Source organism: Haliotis rufescens, unplaced genomic scaffold, assembly GCF_023055435.1.
Source record: "Haliotis rufescens isolate VD_foot unplaced genomic scaffold, xgHalRufe1.0.p SCAF_12, whole genome shotgun sequence".
NCBI lineage: Eukaryota > Metazoa > Mollusca > Gastropoda > Lepetellida > Haliotidae > Haliotis > Haliotis rufescens.
In genome coordinates this window covers 43,564,535-43,582,941 of record NW_025963802.1, presented here as the reverse complement: position 1 = coordinate 43,582,941, position 18,407 = coordinate 43,564,535, and the positions used below count along the sequence as shown (strand labels likewise).

General features: G+C 44.6%; 1 protein-coding gene across 1 annotated transcript in view; it reads left to right on the top strand.

Moving 5' to 3' along the window:
- The first annotated feature begins 1,562 nt into the window (after positions 1-1,562).
- Positions 1,563-18,407, top strand: part of LOC124117320 (eukaryotic translation initiation factor 3 subunit A-like) — a 42,690-nt gene continuing 25,845 nt past the window's right edge. Inside the window, exons 1-8 of the mRNA XM_048393712.1 lie at positions 1,563-1,751; positions 3,133-3,323; positions 4,990-5,126; positions 7,015-7,178; positions 7,745-7,803; positions 7,978-8,118; positions 9,376-9,584; positions 13,471-13,642. Coding sequence (XP_048249669.1) covers positions 1,703-1,751; positions 3,133-3,323; positions 4,990-5,126; positions 7,015-7,178; positions 7,745-7,803; positions 7,978-8,118; positions 9,376-9,584; positions 13,471-13,642 — 1,122 coding nt within the window. The 5' untranslated portion in view covers positions 1,563-1,702. The remainder of the gene's footprint in view (positions 1,752-3,132; positions 3,324-4,989; positions 5,127-7,014; positions 7,179-7,744; positions 7,804-7,977; positions 8,119-9,375; positions 9,585-13,470; positions 13,643-18,407) is intronic.

The window sequence follows — 18,407 nt, the reverse complement described above, 5'->3', positions numbered from 1 at the left end:
CAGCTGGAATACTGCTTCCCTAAAACTACCAACATCTACGAATGTTGAACTTCAGCCGAATGGTTCCTTTTTCGCGAAAACCAAGCTGGCATCATCACTATTTGATAGTGATTCATAAATACATGCTCATGATATAGTCGGAATTGTACAATCGACTCTACTTTTGAAAGAGATTTCTTGTATATATGGAAAGGGTTTTTGTCTCGTTTTATTTGGCGTGTGCTCTAACAGTGAGGTATATAATGCATATGCAGATTCAGGGAGAAGGTGGGGTAGGGGAGACATCCTGGGGTGCGTATCCCCCATCTTTTTAAACAATTAACTGACTCACTTTTAGCTATTAAACATAATAAATCTCGAGTTGCTTGCGTTAATTAAAAAAAAATAATTGAAGTGCACGTTCCTTTCCAAAAAGCCACGCCGTAATGTGTGGCTTGTCCCGGAAGGAGATTAGTTGGACACGAATGGGCGTGGGCAGTGATGGCCGTTCACAGGACCAAAAGTCGGATTTTAAACATTTCAAACCAACGCAGATACAGCGGGAAATGCACGCAATGGTCGGATTTGCATATGATTCAAGACAACTTTGGGCGTTGATTTCTTATAAGGCTACACCTTTGAAACATATGATCATCGTGTATTGCCGTTCCACAAGCATCACTGTCATGAGTACTACGAGCTGATTTGGGTAATTTCCTAGCATAAATTCCGAAGTTGATACCTTTTCATTGTGTGTTTCAAATGCATTTAATTTGATTGCTCGAGATTGTAAACTTTCTGACTATTATAAAATAAATTTGCAAGGGTTTGAACTATGAGCATTTCCTTGGGCGGGGAAACATTTGCAAATTTGTTAATTTGATTTGTTCATGATTTCTGTATTTCGAAATCGAACTAAAACGACAAGTTCCGAAAGAAGAAAAAAAGGCCGCGACATTATATTGTTGTGGAAATATAAATTAAATACATTCCGTTTCTGAGGGTCATGGCCTCTAAAGCAAAATCAGTGTATACCATTGAACGTGTATGTACTTTCTATGTGAGTTTTCATTTGTACAAATCGAAATTTCCAAATCAAGGCGGTATAAAACAAAGAAGCCGTACCAATTTAGAAAGCTATCTGTTGGTTGGCTCGAGAACACAGGTAACACTCATTAATTTGATTTTTGAATATTAAAAAATGGTTTGTATCGTAAATTGTGAATATGTGTTGGAACTTGCTGTTTGCAGTTCACGTGATTGACTCGTATCAGGGGTATATATGACCCATATATGGTCTCTTCTTTGATTTTCTCTAAGGTTTGGGGAAAAACGATTCTAATATAATCGGCAACGAATGTATTTTCATTTCATAGCTACGAATTGTTTCGCTTTCGTTAATTTATATTTTCAACCAAACAATTCTTAATTGTCATTTTTCATGATTAAATTTTGTTGCGGCTCAACACTCTATCACTATGTATTAATAATCATACGTGTGGAAAATATTATGTCGTGGAAGCTCACAACATTGTCGAAACACGGGCAGATAGATTTAGGCTTGTATAGCGATGCCTATGCGCTGCTCAGAGTTCTAAAAAGTACATGTGCGTGATTGCCGCCATTGTGGACGAGGATAATCGCAACGTATTTAGGCAAAAACGCTAAAGTTAGCGTTGAGAAATTCTAAAACAACGGCGTCCTTGATCCTAATGTCGTAAACATGCCGACTTACTTTCAAAGGCCAGAAAATGCCCTTAAACGGGCTAATGGTAAGCAATTGATTCCACGTTTATAAGACGATTGCTCCATATGTCTGCAATGACATGCGTTCAGCTGTAGTGTATAAAGTACATCTTTTTGGAATGTAATTGGAGATATTATATGCAACAATATGCAGTCTTTAGCCATCCAATCTGGCCAGTGACGGTTTGGGTAAATTTGGTTCTCAGACCTGTTTGGATATGACAACATATGTTTCATACCTTCAGTCCGTGTCCGGGGTTAAATTAGTCGGAAATCAGTCTGTAATTGCAGATTACTGCTATGACATTATGACAAGCAACTGTACTTTCTCATTGACTAATTTGAACAGTTTAGCCTATGCAGCTTGGCAAGGACAAATCGTGGATAATCACATATTGGGATATTGGTTCGATTGTAGTATCTGTCTGCCACTCAATAATAGATCATAAAAACTAGATAGACTCTCGGCCGATATCTAAAGAAAAAGTATCCGAAAATGCATGTTTACACATGATTCTTGGATCATAAGGGTTAGTTGTGTTCTGGTGAGGATAGGCTAATTACGAGCTGTTTGACCCTGATAAGAAAATAGAGACGAACATTTTCTATAGCGGCTCCAGGATATTAGGCCATATGTCAGTTGTGATACCTCTACAGTAGGTAGGCATGGTAGGTCTATTGATACCTGATAGATTTAGTCCAATATTGTATGTTTGCATGCTTCGTGAGATTTCATGTCTTCAGAGTCTCTTACCAGTAAAAAACGTAAACTTTTGAGTCAATAATATTGTTGCTTTATTTCCATTCTGGGGAAATATTGAGAAAATGGATGGAGTAACCTTGTCATGGATTTATCTAGATCTGCTCTGAGCCTGATATTCAGTGCCAAGTCTACATCAAGTAAAAGAAAAATTCTCAAAATGGCATAAAATTTCCCAGATCATATTAACCTGTTAATATGGCGTTAGCAAATTTTATGGCACTGTAAGCAATGGTAAACATGGTAATGGTGACTTGTTTTACTGATAACAGGACAAATAAACATGAAAAAGAGTCTTGAATGCTTAAAATGCTTTAATTTAAACCATTGCATCGAATGCAATGTTAAAATAAAGTGATAATTACACTTCTGAAATTAAGAAAATATTTTTATTTTTGTTCAAGATCTCAATAGTGAACAGAAGAGCAATGTTACTCTGATGTGCATGCCAAGGGCACTAAATTTGGAATCCTGAAGAGTTCCCTGTTTGTTTAACTTGGCAGCACTATTTCCAGCTATATCTATGGTCTGACAGTAACCTAGGCAGTCAAACAAGCGGTTCATGGCATGAGCAAATAATCAAAGTACTTGACAAATGCATCTCACGTTTGTTCCTGATTACTTAGCTTGTGTTTTCTCTTTTGCAGAGTTCATTGATGTGGGCAAGAAGCAGAGGGCATTGGATGCTCTGTACGATGTCATCAAGAGCAAGAAACATCGGACATGGCAGAAGATCCATGAGCCCATCATGGAGAAGTATCTGGAGCTGTGCGTGGAGCTCCGGAAGAGCCATGTGGCCAAGGAAGGCTTGTACCAGTACAAGAACATCTGCCAACAGGTGCTTATCCCCACAGCTTGTTGTGTTGAGACCATGTAGATAGACGCTCACTCAGTGATGTATACAGACCTGTTCAGAGGCCGATATTCAACCCAAGGTTGCAGCAAATTTCATTACAAATTACCAAATTGGAATTATTAATGAAGTAGCATAACTCATTTTATGGCTTTGTAGAGGTAACCTGTATTTCACTGATAACAGAACCAATAAAGAAGAAGTTTTAATTCATTGAACGCAATCTCAAAATATGATGTTCAAATACCTCTGAATGTAAGACAATAGACTTTAGAGAAGTCCGAAATAATGATGTTTTTCCCAAATGGCCTTTCAGGGGCGCTTAGTTTAACATCCTATATAAATACCTATACAGTAGTCTTGACAGGTGTATGCGTTCTATGTCAGGATTCTTGTATTCTCTAGAGGTTGCCATGCTTCCACGTGAACGTTTTGCATTCTTATCCAGCTCTTGGTTTTCAACCATGCTGACCGTGTAATCAATATAGGGTACATCATTTTGGATATAATCATTGTGTGATCCTTGTAATGAATTATGTTGCAACACCTGAAAGAAAGCCTTTTAGATATCCATCTTGAAAGAAACAGATTATTTTATCCAAAAATCATCAACGTGCAAGATGCAACCAATATGCTGTATTCCTGATATCATTTCTGTTTTCACGATCTGTGTATTGTTTATGATGCAAGGAGGAATCCTGTGTCAGAGTCTATTGACCATGGTTTCTAATCTGAGATTCTTCCTGATCATAACCACCTCCGTAGTCTAGTGGTAGAGCGTCCGCCCGGAGAGCGGAAGGTCTGGGGTTCGATCCCCGGCCGCATCATACCAAAAGATGTTAAAAGATGGTACTCGTTGTTACCCAGTCTGGCTAAAACAAGGAGTGGTCGGCTCGGAGTCCGTATACTGTGTCTGAGTGGGGTATTCATGTTAAACCGCGACATGGTATCTCAGTGAGCTAGGGGGGCGGTCGGGTAGCCTAGTGGTTAAAGTGTTCGCTCGTCAAGCCTAAGACCCGGGTTCGATTCCCGACATGGGTACAATGTGTGAAGCCCATTTCTGGTGTCCCCCGCCGTGATATTGCTGTGATATTGCTAAAAGCGGCGTAAAACCATACTCACTCACTCACTCAGTGAGCTAGCACTATAAATCGGCATCAGTCCGGACTAGTACAATCAGCCACACAAACACACATGTACATGCACGTCGCTATATAAGCATGATAAGTGCAACAATCTTGGACTTGACGTTAAACCCCATTTCACCTCACCTCTTCCTGGTCATTATCCCTGGTCTTGTGAGAACCATACATGATCATGTGGGTTGCACCTAAGTAGTAATCATGTGTGACCTTGTGTGACCTTGATCACTTTAGGCTTCTCCATTTAAGTTAAATCCCTTGAAGATTCCAGGTTAGGATTGGTCTTCAGCAACCCATGCTTGTTGTAAGAGGCAACTTACATGATCGGGTGGTAATGCAATTGCGTAGATCGGTGCTCATGATGTCAGTCACCGGATTGTCTGGTCCAGACTCGATTGTTTTAGACTGCCGTCATATAGCTGAAATATTGCTGAGTGCGACGTTAATCAACAAACATACATTAACAAAACTGACTTCTCTAAAACCTTAAACAATCTTCTTCTTTGCAGGTGAACATCCAGTCTCTTGTTGATGTGGTGAGGAAGTATATATCCCTGGCAGAGGAACAGACGGAGTTGGCTCGCAAGGAGTCCCACCAGACTGTACTTGACATTGACGACCTTGACCTCCCAGACTCCCCAGAAAGGTGAACCTTATCACTTTGTTGTAGAGTAATGCATCCAAATGTGCGACAATAGATGGTAAACAAAAGGCAGAACTGTGACAAATTGTAAATGCCATGTGACGTGTCGGATGCAGACATTGTTGTGATTTTATCAAAGTGGACTATTTACCCTGTTTACCTATCACCATTGCTCATAATATCCATCGTTGGATTGTCTGGTCCAGAGACTGTGCAGGGTTGCATACCTAGAAACTAACATTGGCAGATTTCACTTAATAATGGTGCAAATTAGCTGTCACGATTCGTATTGTATGGGGATACAGTGGTAGAAACTAACCTTTTTAGTCCACTGGTCCTTATAATGATAACATATAGGAAAACCCTTAAAAACAGTTAATTTATACTAGTCCATATGATACCTTAACTATCGGGCAGTTGCAGGACTAGTGCCGATTTCTAACGCTGGGGATATGTATTGTTACTCATATATCCTGATATGTATCGTGACTCAAGTTTATTGATATGTATCTATTTATAGTGCTATCGTCTCATTACACTTGTAGAGTAATAGGTTTCTGGGGGAATGTTATGCATCGTGTGGGTAGCTAGATTGGTTTCCTGCGAGTCTCTTTCGTTCTTCTTGCTGTTACGCCAGATCCCCAGCCGCCTCATACCCTGCCTGCCGTATTTGGGAGCAGTTGGCCGTGTCAGAATGGGTTATGTGTAGCAGATAGTTGTAGAACATGGCTGAACAGCTAGTGATCAGGTTTATCAGGTAGAGTTGGTTAGATGTAGCAGGTAGTGAAGGACTGTACCTAATGTATGGGGTAGTTTGCAAAATTCTAGCGTTGTGGTCAGGTGTGTTTGTAACTAATATGTGCTAAAAGCATGGTTTGAGAAATCCAATATTCATTCCCAGCAGTTAATAGACCCCCACGGTCATTGTTGATGAAAGTCAACTTGTATGAGGATCGAACTGTAATGTTGTGTTAACTGGCTGAATGTGAGGAAGCTAAGAATTGTAACAGTATTAGTGTCTGTCAATCATAGGCGTTGTCATGGTGACCCATGTTTCCATGATGTCAAGAGTGGACCAACATCTTTGACGTGAAACTATAGGTTTTCCAGGACAGATAGACTTCCTCATCTGCTGCTTTTCCTAATGATGGCCACCGTGGTCCAGAAGATAAACCTCTGCCTGAGAGGGGAAGGTCATGGTTTAATCGGCGCCCAGTCGTCCAAGGCACCGCGATTCGCTGTGCAGAGTTGCCTCCATTGGGCACGCCAGAAACCTATGATTGTGGGTTCGAATCCCGGTTCACCCCGATTATGTTTCTAGGTTTGTCAGCACCATACCTGTGCTCGTGGGTTTCACCTAAGTGGTTAACGTCTGAGACCTGCATCACTTCGGGCTTTCCTCCCACATTAAGCTGACACGCCGTGATATAACTGGAATAATGTTAAAAGCGGCGTTAAACCCAACTCACTCACTCACTCACTCATGGTTTAATCTCCGACCGTGTCGTAGCAAAAGACCTAAACAAACTGTACTTGTTGTTACCCTGTCTGGCGCTCCTCGGCATTAAGGGGCTGAAACATGGATCTTGATACTGTGTTTAGAGCGGGGTATTCATGTTAAACTCTAGCATGTTATCTCAGTGGACTAGCACCATAAAATGGACATTAGTACGGACCAGAGCATGCATGCATGCACGCACGCCCACACACGTCGCTATGTAATTACAATAATACGAACACAATGTTAAACCCTATTTCACCTACAATAGTATTGTTAATGTGGTTGCTGGACGAATGTTACACCTTGTGTAAGCAGTTAGGTTACGTTTCCTACGAGACGCTTTCTTCTGTTCCTCTTGCTGTTACGTTACGCCTTATGATGTGTTCACAGCTTGCTGTTGAAAGCAGTCAGTGGGGAAGATACACAGGACCGAACCGACCGTGCCATACTGACACCATGGGTGAAGTTTCTATGGGAGTCCTACAGACAATGCCTGGACCTGCTCAGGAACAACTGTCGAGTAGAGCGACTGTACCAGGACATTGCACAGCAGGGTACGTGATGCAGCAGGTTGTCGGGGGCACAACAGTTACGATTTTGAGCCTATGAGTACGCTTTGACATGTGTACCCCCTCATGTTATTGGCATATGTTAACAGTGTGTAACGACCTGCTCACTCTCATATTAGATTCTAGAAGCACGGGTTGCCCAGTCGTCTGAGGCACCGCGATTCACTGATCAGAGTTGCCTCCCTTGGGCACACCTGAAACCTATTTAGTGTGGGTTCGAATCCCGGTGGTGCGGTCATGATTCCCAACATGGGTACAATGTTTGAAGCCCATTTCTGGTGTCCCCCGCCGTGATATTGCTGGAATATTGCTAAAAGCGGCGTAAAACCATACTCACTCACTCGAATCGCGGTTCGCCCCGATCATGTTTCTAGGTTTGTCAGCACCATACCCATGCTCGTGTGTTTCACCGAAGTGGTAAACGCCTGAGACCTGCATCCCCTGGGCTTTCCTCCCACATTAAGCTGACATGCCGTGATATAACTGGAATACTTGTAAAAGCGGCGTTTAACCCAACTCACTCACTTATTAGGTATCTGTCTTATTTTCAGCTTTCAAGTTCTGTTTGAAGTATGCCCGGAAGACCGAGTTCAGAAAACTATGTGACAATGTGAGTAGAAATAATTACCCACCTTGTCATCTTGGAATCATTTGATTTTGTAAGATATTTATTAATTTACTCTGTACGATAATGCAAGAATCAACTTTCAAAATTAGCAGGGGTAATTTGAATGTGTGAACATCTCGTATGAAAGGTAATAGGTTTTCTTGTTGCCACCTACAGCTGCGTACCCATCTCGGCCACATCCACAAGCACCAGCACCAGCAGACGGCAATCAACCTCAACAACCCTGACTCCCAGGCCATGCACCTGGAAACCAGGCTGGAACAGCTCAACAGTGCCATCAACATGGAGCTGTGGCAGGTATGGAAACGCGAGTGTCATGTCTCCCCGGCATCAGTCTCCGTCTATGTAATACCAATAATAATAGGCCTGTTGTGTTGTGCATATTTCCCAACCACACAGGGTCATGCTGAAAGCGTTATTGATAACCGGCTCACTGGATCAGTTTGCACTCAACAATCATTCTCAGCTCCCTGGGGCGGTCGGGTAGCCCAGTGGTTAAAGCGTTCGCTCGTCACGCCGAAACCCGGGTTCGATTCCCGACATGGGTACAATGTGTGAAGCCCATTTCTGGTGTCCCCCGCCGTGATATTGCTGTAATATTGCTAATAGCGGCGTAAAACCATACTCACTCACTCAGCTCCCTAGGGAGTATCCAATTGTGCATAGGACCACGTGCCAACACCACTACATATTGGTCTAAGTGTACACCTGACTGCCGTTCTATGGCTTGAATATTGCTGAGTGTTGCATAAAACAACGAAGTGTACACGTTTTATTCACCATGTTTGCGTTCAAACATATTCCTCTTCTTGGTCTAAATGTACACCTGACCCGTGAAGATCCAGGGTAGATTAGGTCTTCAGCAACCCATGCTTGCCATAAAAGGTGACTATGCTTGTAAAAAGCGACTAATGGGATCGGGTGGTCAGACTCGATGACTTGGTTGATGCATGTCATTGTATCCCAATTGAGTGGATTAATCACTGGATTGTCTTGTCCAGACTCGATTATTTTTCAGACCGCCGTCATATAGCTGGAATATTGCTGAGTGTGGCGTTTAACAACAAACAATCAAACAAAATGTACACCTTGTCTCAGTTTCAGTGTAAACCAAGTCTTAGGCAAGTTTAGTGTATGTCAGCTCCAAGTGTGCACCATGTTTTAAGTCAAGGTTGTCATGCCTCCATCTATGTGTACACCACATCTTTATGTGTCAATCTAAGTGAATACAACTTCTTATGCTAATTGTACACCACATCGCAGTCTTATCTGACACCAAGTCTAAGCATATGCCATGTCTCGATCTAAGCATATGCCATGTCTCGTTCTAAGCATATGCCATGTCTCGTTCTAAGCATATGCCGTGTCTCGATCTAAGCATATGCCGTGTCTCGATCTAAGCATATGCCATGTCTCGTTCTAAGCATATGCCATTTCTCGTTCTACACATATGCCATGTCTCGATCTAAGCACATGCCATGTCTCGATCTAAGCACATGCGATAGCTCAATCTACAGTCGTCCAAGTGTCCAAGAGTAAACCATGTTGTTGCAGGAAGCGTTCAAGGCTGTGGAGGACATCCATGGACTCATCATTCTGTCCAAGAAGTCACCCAAACCTTCCCTGATGGCAAATTACCTGCAGAAGTTTGGCCTGGTGTTCTGGAAGTCTGGCAATCACCTGTTCCACGCCTGCACCCTGCACCGCATCTTCCACCTGTCTCGGGAGCAGAGGAAGAACCTCACCACAGAAGAGCTACAGAAGTAGGTAGAGAGCTATAAGGCTAATAAAAATAATAGTCTTGGTTCTCTGGCACCACCTGCATCATCATAAAGTCTGCTGCATGTTTGTTTGTTTTTTCCATTTTCCATTTTTTTTACCAAAACAATCGGAAATCGAAACAAAAACGAAATAGGCAAATAACTTTTTGATGATGTGGGCAGTGTCTGAGAACCAAGACTATTATTTGTTTCAGCCTAATGTGGGCAAGTGTAAAGATGTCTTCTGTCGGAGCTCTGTGAGTCTTCATCAATACCTCACAGATTTGTATATACCGTGAACTATGGTTCTATGAACTCAAAGGGATCATGAATTTAAGTTAGTTATAACCGTAGTCCATTCTAAGCAAATTTGCAGCATATATACAGCAAATGGTCAAAAAGCATGTTTGCTATAAACATAGTTTACTGTACTTTCATCTTTCAAGAAAATATATAGTCCAGGGTTTCATATCAGTGCATTTTTCCAGGACTATGACTGATAATTATCCAAAATGTCAAGAGGATATTGTTCATGTTTGGTGATGGCATATAACAATATCCTATCAGAATTTGCTAAAGTCCTGAAAATGTCCTGATATTTGTCTCGAGCAAAGTCACTTGCAATCCCATGATCCCTCATTCTAACCAGAAAATCAAACTGGCAGCTTGTTCCAACAAGACCAAACTCCGTGAGTGCACAGCAGACTGATGAGTTCTCCGCTTTAGTCACACTCAGAGCAAAGTTCCTTGTGCAACGTATGTACATGCAGTCTGTGTCCTAGCCTTGTGTGCAGCCTGTTCTACACATTGACTTAATGTCAAGCAGTAAATGTGAGGCACAAACTTCATGTAGGGCTCTTTTGACTTTCACGGGTAATTAGTCACACTTTAAGAAGTTTTACAACGCATGTACCTACAGGAGTAAGGCTGTTGCTAGGGGAAGAGTTGAGGGGGGCACGAGCAGCCCAGTTGTCTAAGGCGCCGCGATTTGCTGTGAAGAGTTGCATCCCTTGGGCACGCCAGAAACCTACGAGTGTGGGTTCGAAGCCCGGTTCTCCCCGATTATGTTTCTAGGTTTGTCAGCACCATACCCATGCTCGTGGGTTCCACTGAAGTGGTAAACGTCTGAGACCTGCTTCACTTCAAGTTTTGTCCTACATAAACATGACTAAACTGACACGCCGTGATATAACTGGAATACTGTTAAAAGTGGCGTTAAACCCAACTCACTCACTATACACACTGTTCGTCCACTGACCCAAGTTTATGGACCAGTAAAATGAAGGAAGAGAGTTATGAAGAGAGTTATTATGAAGAACACAACATGTTCAGAGTATATGCTTTTTCCTTCATCAGGTGAAACATTCAGGAAGGAGTAAGCTATCCTCACAAATGTTCCAAATAAGAACTTGACATCCAGAGGCTCTCTTCCTTATGTGTTTCATTTATGGATTGACTGTTTATTTTGTTCGGTTCATTGAGCATGTTGAGGTATGAGTCGAAAAACCAATGTGAAAACTGTATGAATCCGCATAGCAGATGCTTGCAAAAGTTTGCGCATCGGTTTTTCGATTCATACCTCAATGAACCGGACAAAATATGCAGTTAATCCATATAATTATACCCCCGTTTACGAAGTAAATCGGGGGGTACATAGCGTTCCGTTCGTCCGTCCTTCTGTCCGTCCGTCCGTCCGAGCTTTTGTACGGCCAATAACTTTTTAACCATGCACCCTAGCTTCACCAAACTTGCTACACAAATTTACCACAATGAGTACTTGTGCCTTTTGCTAGTTTGAAGATTCTGAACTTTTTAATTTTTGCTGTTTCCATGGAAACATTAAGAAACTTAAACTTTTAGGGTGGGTATTTTGTACGGCCCATAACTTTTTAACTATGCACCTTAGCTTCACCAAACTTTCTACACACATTAACCACAATGAGTACTTGTGCCTTTTGCTAGTTTGAAGATTTTGAATTTTTTTATTTTTGCCGTTTCCATGGAATCATGGTGAAACATGAATTTTGGATAGAGTTTTTGTAAGATCCATGTTTACAATATTATGTATCCTAGCTTCAGCAAACTTGCTACATTAACGGCTATGATTGTTTTTTATCTTTTATAAGATTCTGAAAGTTTTGTCTTTTGCTGTTTTTATGGAAACATGATGGAATTTAGAAATTTTGATGACTGGTTTTGTATAGCTAATATATTTTCAAAAATTGTTTCCACACATGTAGATCATCATAAGTATCTGTGCTTTGTGATAGTTTGAATTTATGAATTCTTTACCATATCTGTTAAGGCTAGATAGAAATTTTTAATTTTTTTATTTTCTTATATGACATTGTTCCATTTTTTATGTGTTTTTATATCAACAATTTTTGGTCCTTTTGATAATTCTTCTCATGTAACTCCTCAATCAAATTTTTATTCAAAGGTGTTCATGGTGATCTACTTCCTCGTAGTGAACACCGGTAACATGGGAAATTTGGTGTGTGGGGGGGTGTCAATTGTCACTGGAACTCAATCTTAGTTTTTAAAACATTGAAGTTAAAATCAGTTAGAAATATGTAATATTTCATTAATTAACAAACTATAAATTTACTATTTGTTGTTGACCAGCGGGGATAACGGGGGTATGTGAGCTTTGCTCACTTCTTTCTTGTTAAATTTGACTACGAAAACATGTGTTATGTACAAAAGTTCAATCAAAATAGGTGATATAAATCAAAGAAGACAAAAATGTTGAGATTGATAAACAATCCAGGCGTAGGAATACATACCGTGGCGTGACATGACTTATATAATTTATGCACAAAACTTGACACGCCCACAAATCAGTAGCCAATCAACGGAGAGAAGGATCAAAACTAACTTCATAGGACCTGTCAATCAAGGCAAGAGGCGAGAAGCACTGCAACAGTCAGACTGTATCGAAAACCGGAACAAATTTTTATTTTCAAATGACATGGTCAGTTACCGCCAGATCCAAGCATTAGTTCCCTGAGAATGGGAAGACAAAGTTGGAAATGTGCGGGTAAGAAATGAAAACCGGAGACATGAAATTTGTGGAACCCAAGCGAGCAGTTAAAACAGTTTCATTCCTTCTCGGCCTCTTGGTTTCAAAGGGTAGTGGGGGGCACGGGTGGCCCAGTCGTCTAAGGCGCCGCGATTCGCTGTGCAGAGTTGCGTCCATTGGGCACGCCAGAAACCTATGATTGTGGGTTTGAATCCCAGTTCGCCCCGATTATGTTTCTAGGTTTGTCAGCACCATACCTGTGCTCGTGGGTTTCACCGAAGTGGTAAACGTCTGAGACCTGCATCACTTCGGGCTTTCCTCCCACATTAAGCTGACACGCCGTGATATAACTGGAATACTGTTAAAAGCGGCGTTAAACCCAACTCACTCACTCACTCAAAGGGTCATTTGGGTTAATGAACATGCAAGAATTTTGCTTAATGTCCTGTGCATGACGATACACGTGAGCAGAAATGGAATTCACTCGTCTGTCATATTGGGAGTCCTGACATTCCGTTGCAATAAAAGTAGTCCGCTTCTGTGGGCGTGGCTTAATTTTTTACATTCATTGGGAAATGAATGCAATAACACGTGACCATTTCGGCTAATCAGAATGCAGGAATTACAATGAACACAACAAATATTTATTTATTTCTAAATGGCTTTCAAAGACTCAGTAAACTTAAACTAATGGTGGTCCAGTGGAAATTAACAAATTGATGATCTAACAGGAACGGTAGATATGTTTAAGTGGTGGTCCTTTGGACCATTGATAAATACCATTGAAGACTGACAATTAAAATATGAAATAAATTTTAGGATTGATAGTTTTGGATTTTATGTAAATTTATTGACGACCTTTTCCAGAATGGCTTCTCGTGTTGTGTGTGCAACATTGGCAATCCCTATCGCTACGTCACGCAACACCATGGGACAACTGCTTGAGATGGATGATTCTGTGATGGAGAAACAGCGACGACTTGCAACACTGCTCATGTTGCCTGCCCCGCCCACCCGTCAGGCCCTCATCAAGGATCTGGTAGGTAGTAGTCACATTTTTTAACTTATCCTGCATTACTCCGTATTGCATTTACTGCTATGTTTGACAGAGAGACGAACTGTGTGAGATCCAGCTGCTGAAGAAAGTTGTCCCAACCAGCCCAGGAGGCAGCGCCCTCTCACAGTCGGCACGTGACCCGGAAGTCATGACGTCACACAAAAAGACATAACTGCTTTGTCACCTCCACGGATGGACGTACTTTGTATCCCTTGTGGAAATTAAAGCTTATTATTTGTTTTTTATATTTTGCGTGTTTCTACATTCATTATATGCTGCTACATTGTTACCTGTTATGGGCCGTGACCTTAGGGTCTTCCCATTCGTAAATTGTAACGTTCATCGCTCGTCTGTGGCTCACGTCACAGTAATTTACGGGCGCAATGTTGTTCCCGCCATTTTGTTTTCTTTCCCGCCATTTTGGCCATTCACCACGTGGCCACGTAATGTCGTGATCTGCGTTTTGAATTCTCTCTTTGGCTTGGGTAATACATTACATTTATGTATGTTGTTTTGGTGTGCTTAAAGCCTTGCCTTTTCGCTACCTCTAAGCGTAATTGTTTCTTCTCATAAACTTCAATATAATACGAAGTTTATGAGTTACATTATGTCTCCCGTACTCTGTGGTTTTGCCACATGGTTACGTGTTTGGTTAAGGCATTGCCTTTTCGCTCCCTTTTAGCGTACTTGTTTATCTCATAAACTTTAATAAAATATACTGTTTTTGAGTTACTTTATGCTTCCCATACTTTGTGATTGGCCACACATTATGCTTCCCGCACTTTGTGGCTTTGCCACATAGTTATGTTTTGCTTAAATTCCAGATTTTCTGCCTCGCTGCACTTGTTGCCGCGGGAACAAATCTGGCCGGGGCCGCCCCTTTCTGCCGTGATTGTACGACGCCCTGTACTTTCACAAGGCAGTGCCGATGTTGCAGTCATTCGTCGCTGTGATCCTTCAGCTCATGCGAGTATCCAGGACACACCTCGCTCAACGTGCTCGTCGACCCCCACCTACGTTGACGGCAGCAGCGCTCAGCGGAGCTTCACGGCGGCTCCCAACGTAGAGTCTGCCTCCCATGGCACGACATACGACCGTTCACGGTCTCCTACTCCACTGGCGGCTCCAGCGCTCCCAACGTAGAGTCTGCCTCCCATGGCACGACATACGACCGTTCACGGTCTCCTACTCCACCGGCGGCTCCAGCGCTCCCAACGTAGAGTCTGCCTCCCCTGGCACGACATACGACCGTTCACGGTCTCCAACACCGTCAACGCTGATGTCTCCGGCGCCCCCGGCGCCTCCGATGTCTCGGCGCTCCCGGCGCCTCCGGCGCCTCTGATGACACGGCGCCTCCGGCGCCTCTGATGACACGGCGCTCCCGGCGCCTCCGGCGCTTCTGTGACGCGGCGCCTCTGATGACGCGGCGCCTCCGATGTCTCGGCGCCTCTGATGACACGGTGCCTCCGATGTCTCGGCGCCTCTGATGACTCGGCGCCTCTGATGACACGGCGCCTCCGGCGCCTCCGATGACTCGGCGCTCCCGGCGCCTCCGATGACTCGGCGCCTCTGATGACTCGGTGCCTCCGGCGCTTCCGATGACTCGGCGCCGCTGATGTCTCGGCGCTCAACAAGCTTCATGACTTGTTCATGACAAGCTGATGACTCGGCGCTCCCGGCGCCTCCGATGACTCGGTGCCACCGGCGCCTCTGATGTCTCCGCGCTCCGGCCCCTCCGCATCCTCTGATGTCTTCGGCGCTCAACAAGCTTCAGATCAACAAGCTTTATCAAGCTCAGATCAACGAGCCGACCATCCGATCTTCTACTGCGGCTTAAGGGGCACCATCGGCAATCGCCTCCCCGGCGCCACTGCCCTCTTCTCTTGCTGCCGTCTCATAACTCGTCACACGGAGAAGCATGGTGAAACAACTGTCGCCGCTCCTGTCGCTACTCTCCCGTCGGTCTTCGGGATCGTGACTATCGTACTACTTCCTGGGTGGAATCATTTCAACCAATAGACAGTTGGTCTGATTCAACTTGCCCACTGAGACGTTATCCATACTCCCGTCGTTTAAAGCGCTATGATTCCGGAGAGATGACCTGCGGGTTTCCATCGAAACAGAGCGTCATGTGAACAGCGTCTGTATCAGATTCGATGACGACATCCACTTACAAAGAGTTTACTTCGTCGACATCGCAGACATCAACGCTGTTCTACCCTACCCTAGCGCCAGCGTTCCTGAGAGAGACTCTTCCTCGGCGCTCCCCGGGTTTTACACGACGCCCATGGGGTTCCGTGTTTTATCGCAAAACTCGGGTACACCACTTGATCGTCTCTCACACAGTTCATTGAGGATTGTCTGTGTGTGGAGTTTGCACCTCAGTTCCGACTCCAAGGCGGTTTTCTCGGCCACTGCGCAGAGTGATTTACATGTCACTTGTCAAGTACTCGGACTGTCAACAACTCCGACCGGATTTAGGTCAACTTACCATAGCAAGGGGTGCCATGTATTTCTACAGATTGGTTTCCATGTCTACCTGTACGCTTGGTGATACCACTCAACCAGGCGCCTGTCGCAGTCCATCCATGCACGAATGTTGGAAACAATAGACCTCCTCTACCAACACGGCTGTCACGAGGAACCTTGTTTCATCAACCCTTCGCTATAAGAACGATAGCGCCTATAGGCGTTCAAGGGATGGAAAAGATCGCCTTCCTTCGTCCGGTTTGATCTTTTCGACTACGACACCTTCCTATCTTCCGCCTTGACTACCGGACACAGTGTCGATTTGATACTTAAAGTCCCTCGGCCGTCCCACTGACCCCTGTTGCATACCTGCCTCGTATCGTGTTGTCGTCCTCCATCGTCACCTCGATATAAGAACAGGAGTACTTATACGCCGCTTCAGGGATGAAAACGATCTCATTACTTCGTGCAATGGCCATATTGCCTCGACTTCCTACTACCCGGTTACGTCGATGCCCCGGCGGTCGATTGTGAAGCTAGTTTACTTCGTCTACTTGAGGTTGGCTCGCAGGCGATCACACCTTTTTCCGAATCGTACCGACGGTACGCAATCGCAGACCCCTGTTGCTGACTACCTCCCCTGCCACCTTGTCAGTGGCTAGTGGCCCACGCCAGCCCACATTGTGACCACCTGTGATCCAGAGATCAACACCATAGGCACAGCAACAGCCTCGAGATAAATGCTTATCCAGGACGGCACTTGCTGACAGTGCATTCTCGGTCACGCCCTGTTGATCGTGTCCACTGACGACGTCACCGTAGTGTGGTGTTTGCGGACCCAGAGTTCTCGCCCCTCTCCCGGCGCTACAAACTCGACCGGCGCCCCCGAGAATCACCATCTTAGGCGTTCCAGGCGCCTCAAGCTCTCCGACGCCTCACGCTCTCCGGCGCCTCGGGCCAGACTATGTGAAACAGTCGACACCCCAACCCTAGATCTGTTTGCCTCATATCTGAATGTGGCCAGCAGTCGTCTTCCATTCCACCTGTGCCGGATACGACCGCTGTGGCAGTCGAAGCCTTCCATCGTTCCTGAGAAGGATTACGCGCGTACGCTTTTCCGACTCCGGTTCTCCCTCCCACGGTTCTTCAGAGATCCAGGCCACTCGACCCCTGCCATTGACTTTGGTCTCGCCTTATTGGTCAGCCAGAAGTTGGGTTATCGACCTCCGAAACATAGCCAGAGACAACCCCTGGAACTTCCTGTGTGGTCCAACCACACGGTCTGTTGCCACACCCTCATACCCGCATGTTATCGTCTGCACGCCTGACACACATGCAGAAAGCCAAGGGCTATTTGGCTAGAGCGACCAAGGCTATTGCTTCAGCCCACCGTCCATCTACAGGGGGACTGTATGCTGATAAATGATGCTTGTTCCAGGCATTTTGTTCTGACAAACACCAGGATCCGATGACAGCGTCACCGCAGATTCTGGATCAGTTCCTTCTGTACTTGTGTAGCACCCGTCGGTTGAAGGGCTTACCACCCCCACATACCTGGTCGCCATCTACTCCGTTCTGGCCATCCCGGACGATCGGAGAAAGACGAAAATTCCCGACCTACGGGCCTGGCTGCGCTCGTTCAGTCTTGAAGACCTGAATACCAAGTTCGGACCGCCTGCGTTGGATCTGAATGCGGTCTTCAACGCCTTTCGAACCATTCCCCTCGTCTTCCTTCTACGACCTTAAGTAGAAGACGGGTGTTTCTACTGGTTTTGACTACTGCCGCTCGAGTCCATGTACAGCACGCCCTCGACGTCTCCCATGCCCGGTTCGAATGCGGTACCCAGGGCGCCGTTCATCATGGACCGTACTGGGACGTCAGCGTAAAGACTCAACTCCCAGGACAGCCTGATAGATCATTCCTTGTCCCCTCCCCCCTCGTCCAGTGTGGGTGCCGAGGATGAGGATGAGCGTCATTATGCCCAGTAAGGGCACTGAAGGTTATTCTACGATCTAAAGACTGCCGCAAGTCTAGGAAACACCTTTTTCTGCCGGTCTCCCTTTCATCGCTGTCGTTGGTCAGCCAGAATACTTTTCCCTGTGGCTCCGGGCGGTCATCCTTAAAGCGTATGAGCCGCCGGATTGGACCCTCCCCCCAAAGGCTATTACCTGAAATAAAATGAGATCAGGGCGATCGTATTTACACTGGTTCTTCACGGTATACTGTTCCATCCCGTCGTTCAGGGAAGCCTGTTCGTGGCGATCGGACACCGCCTTC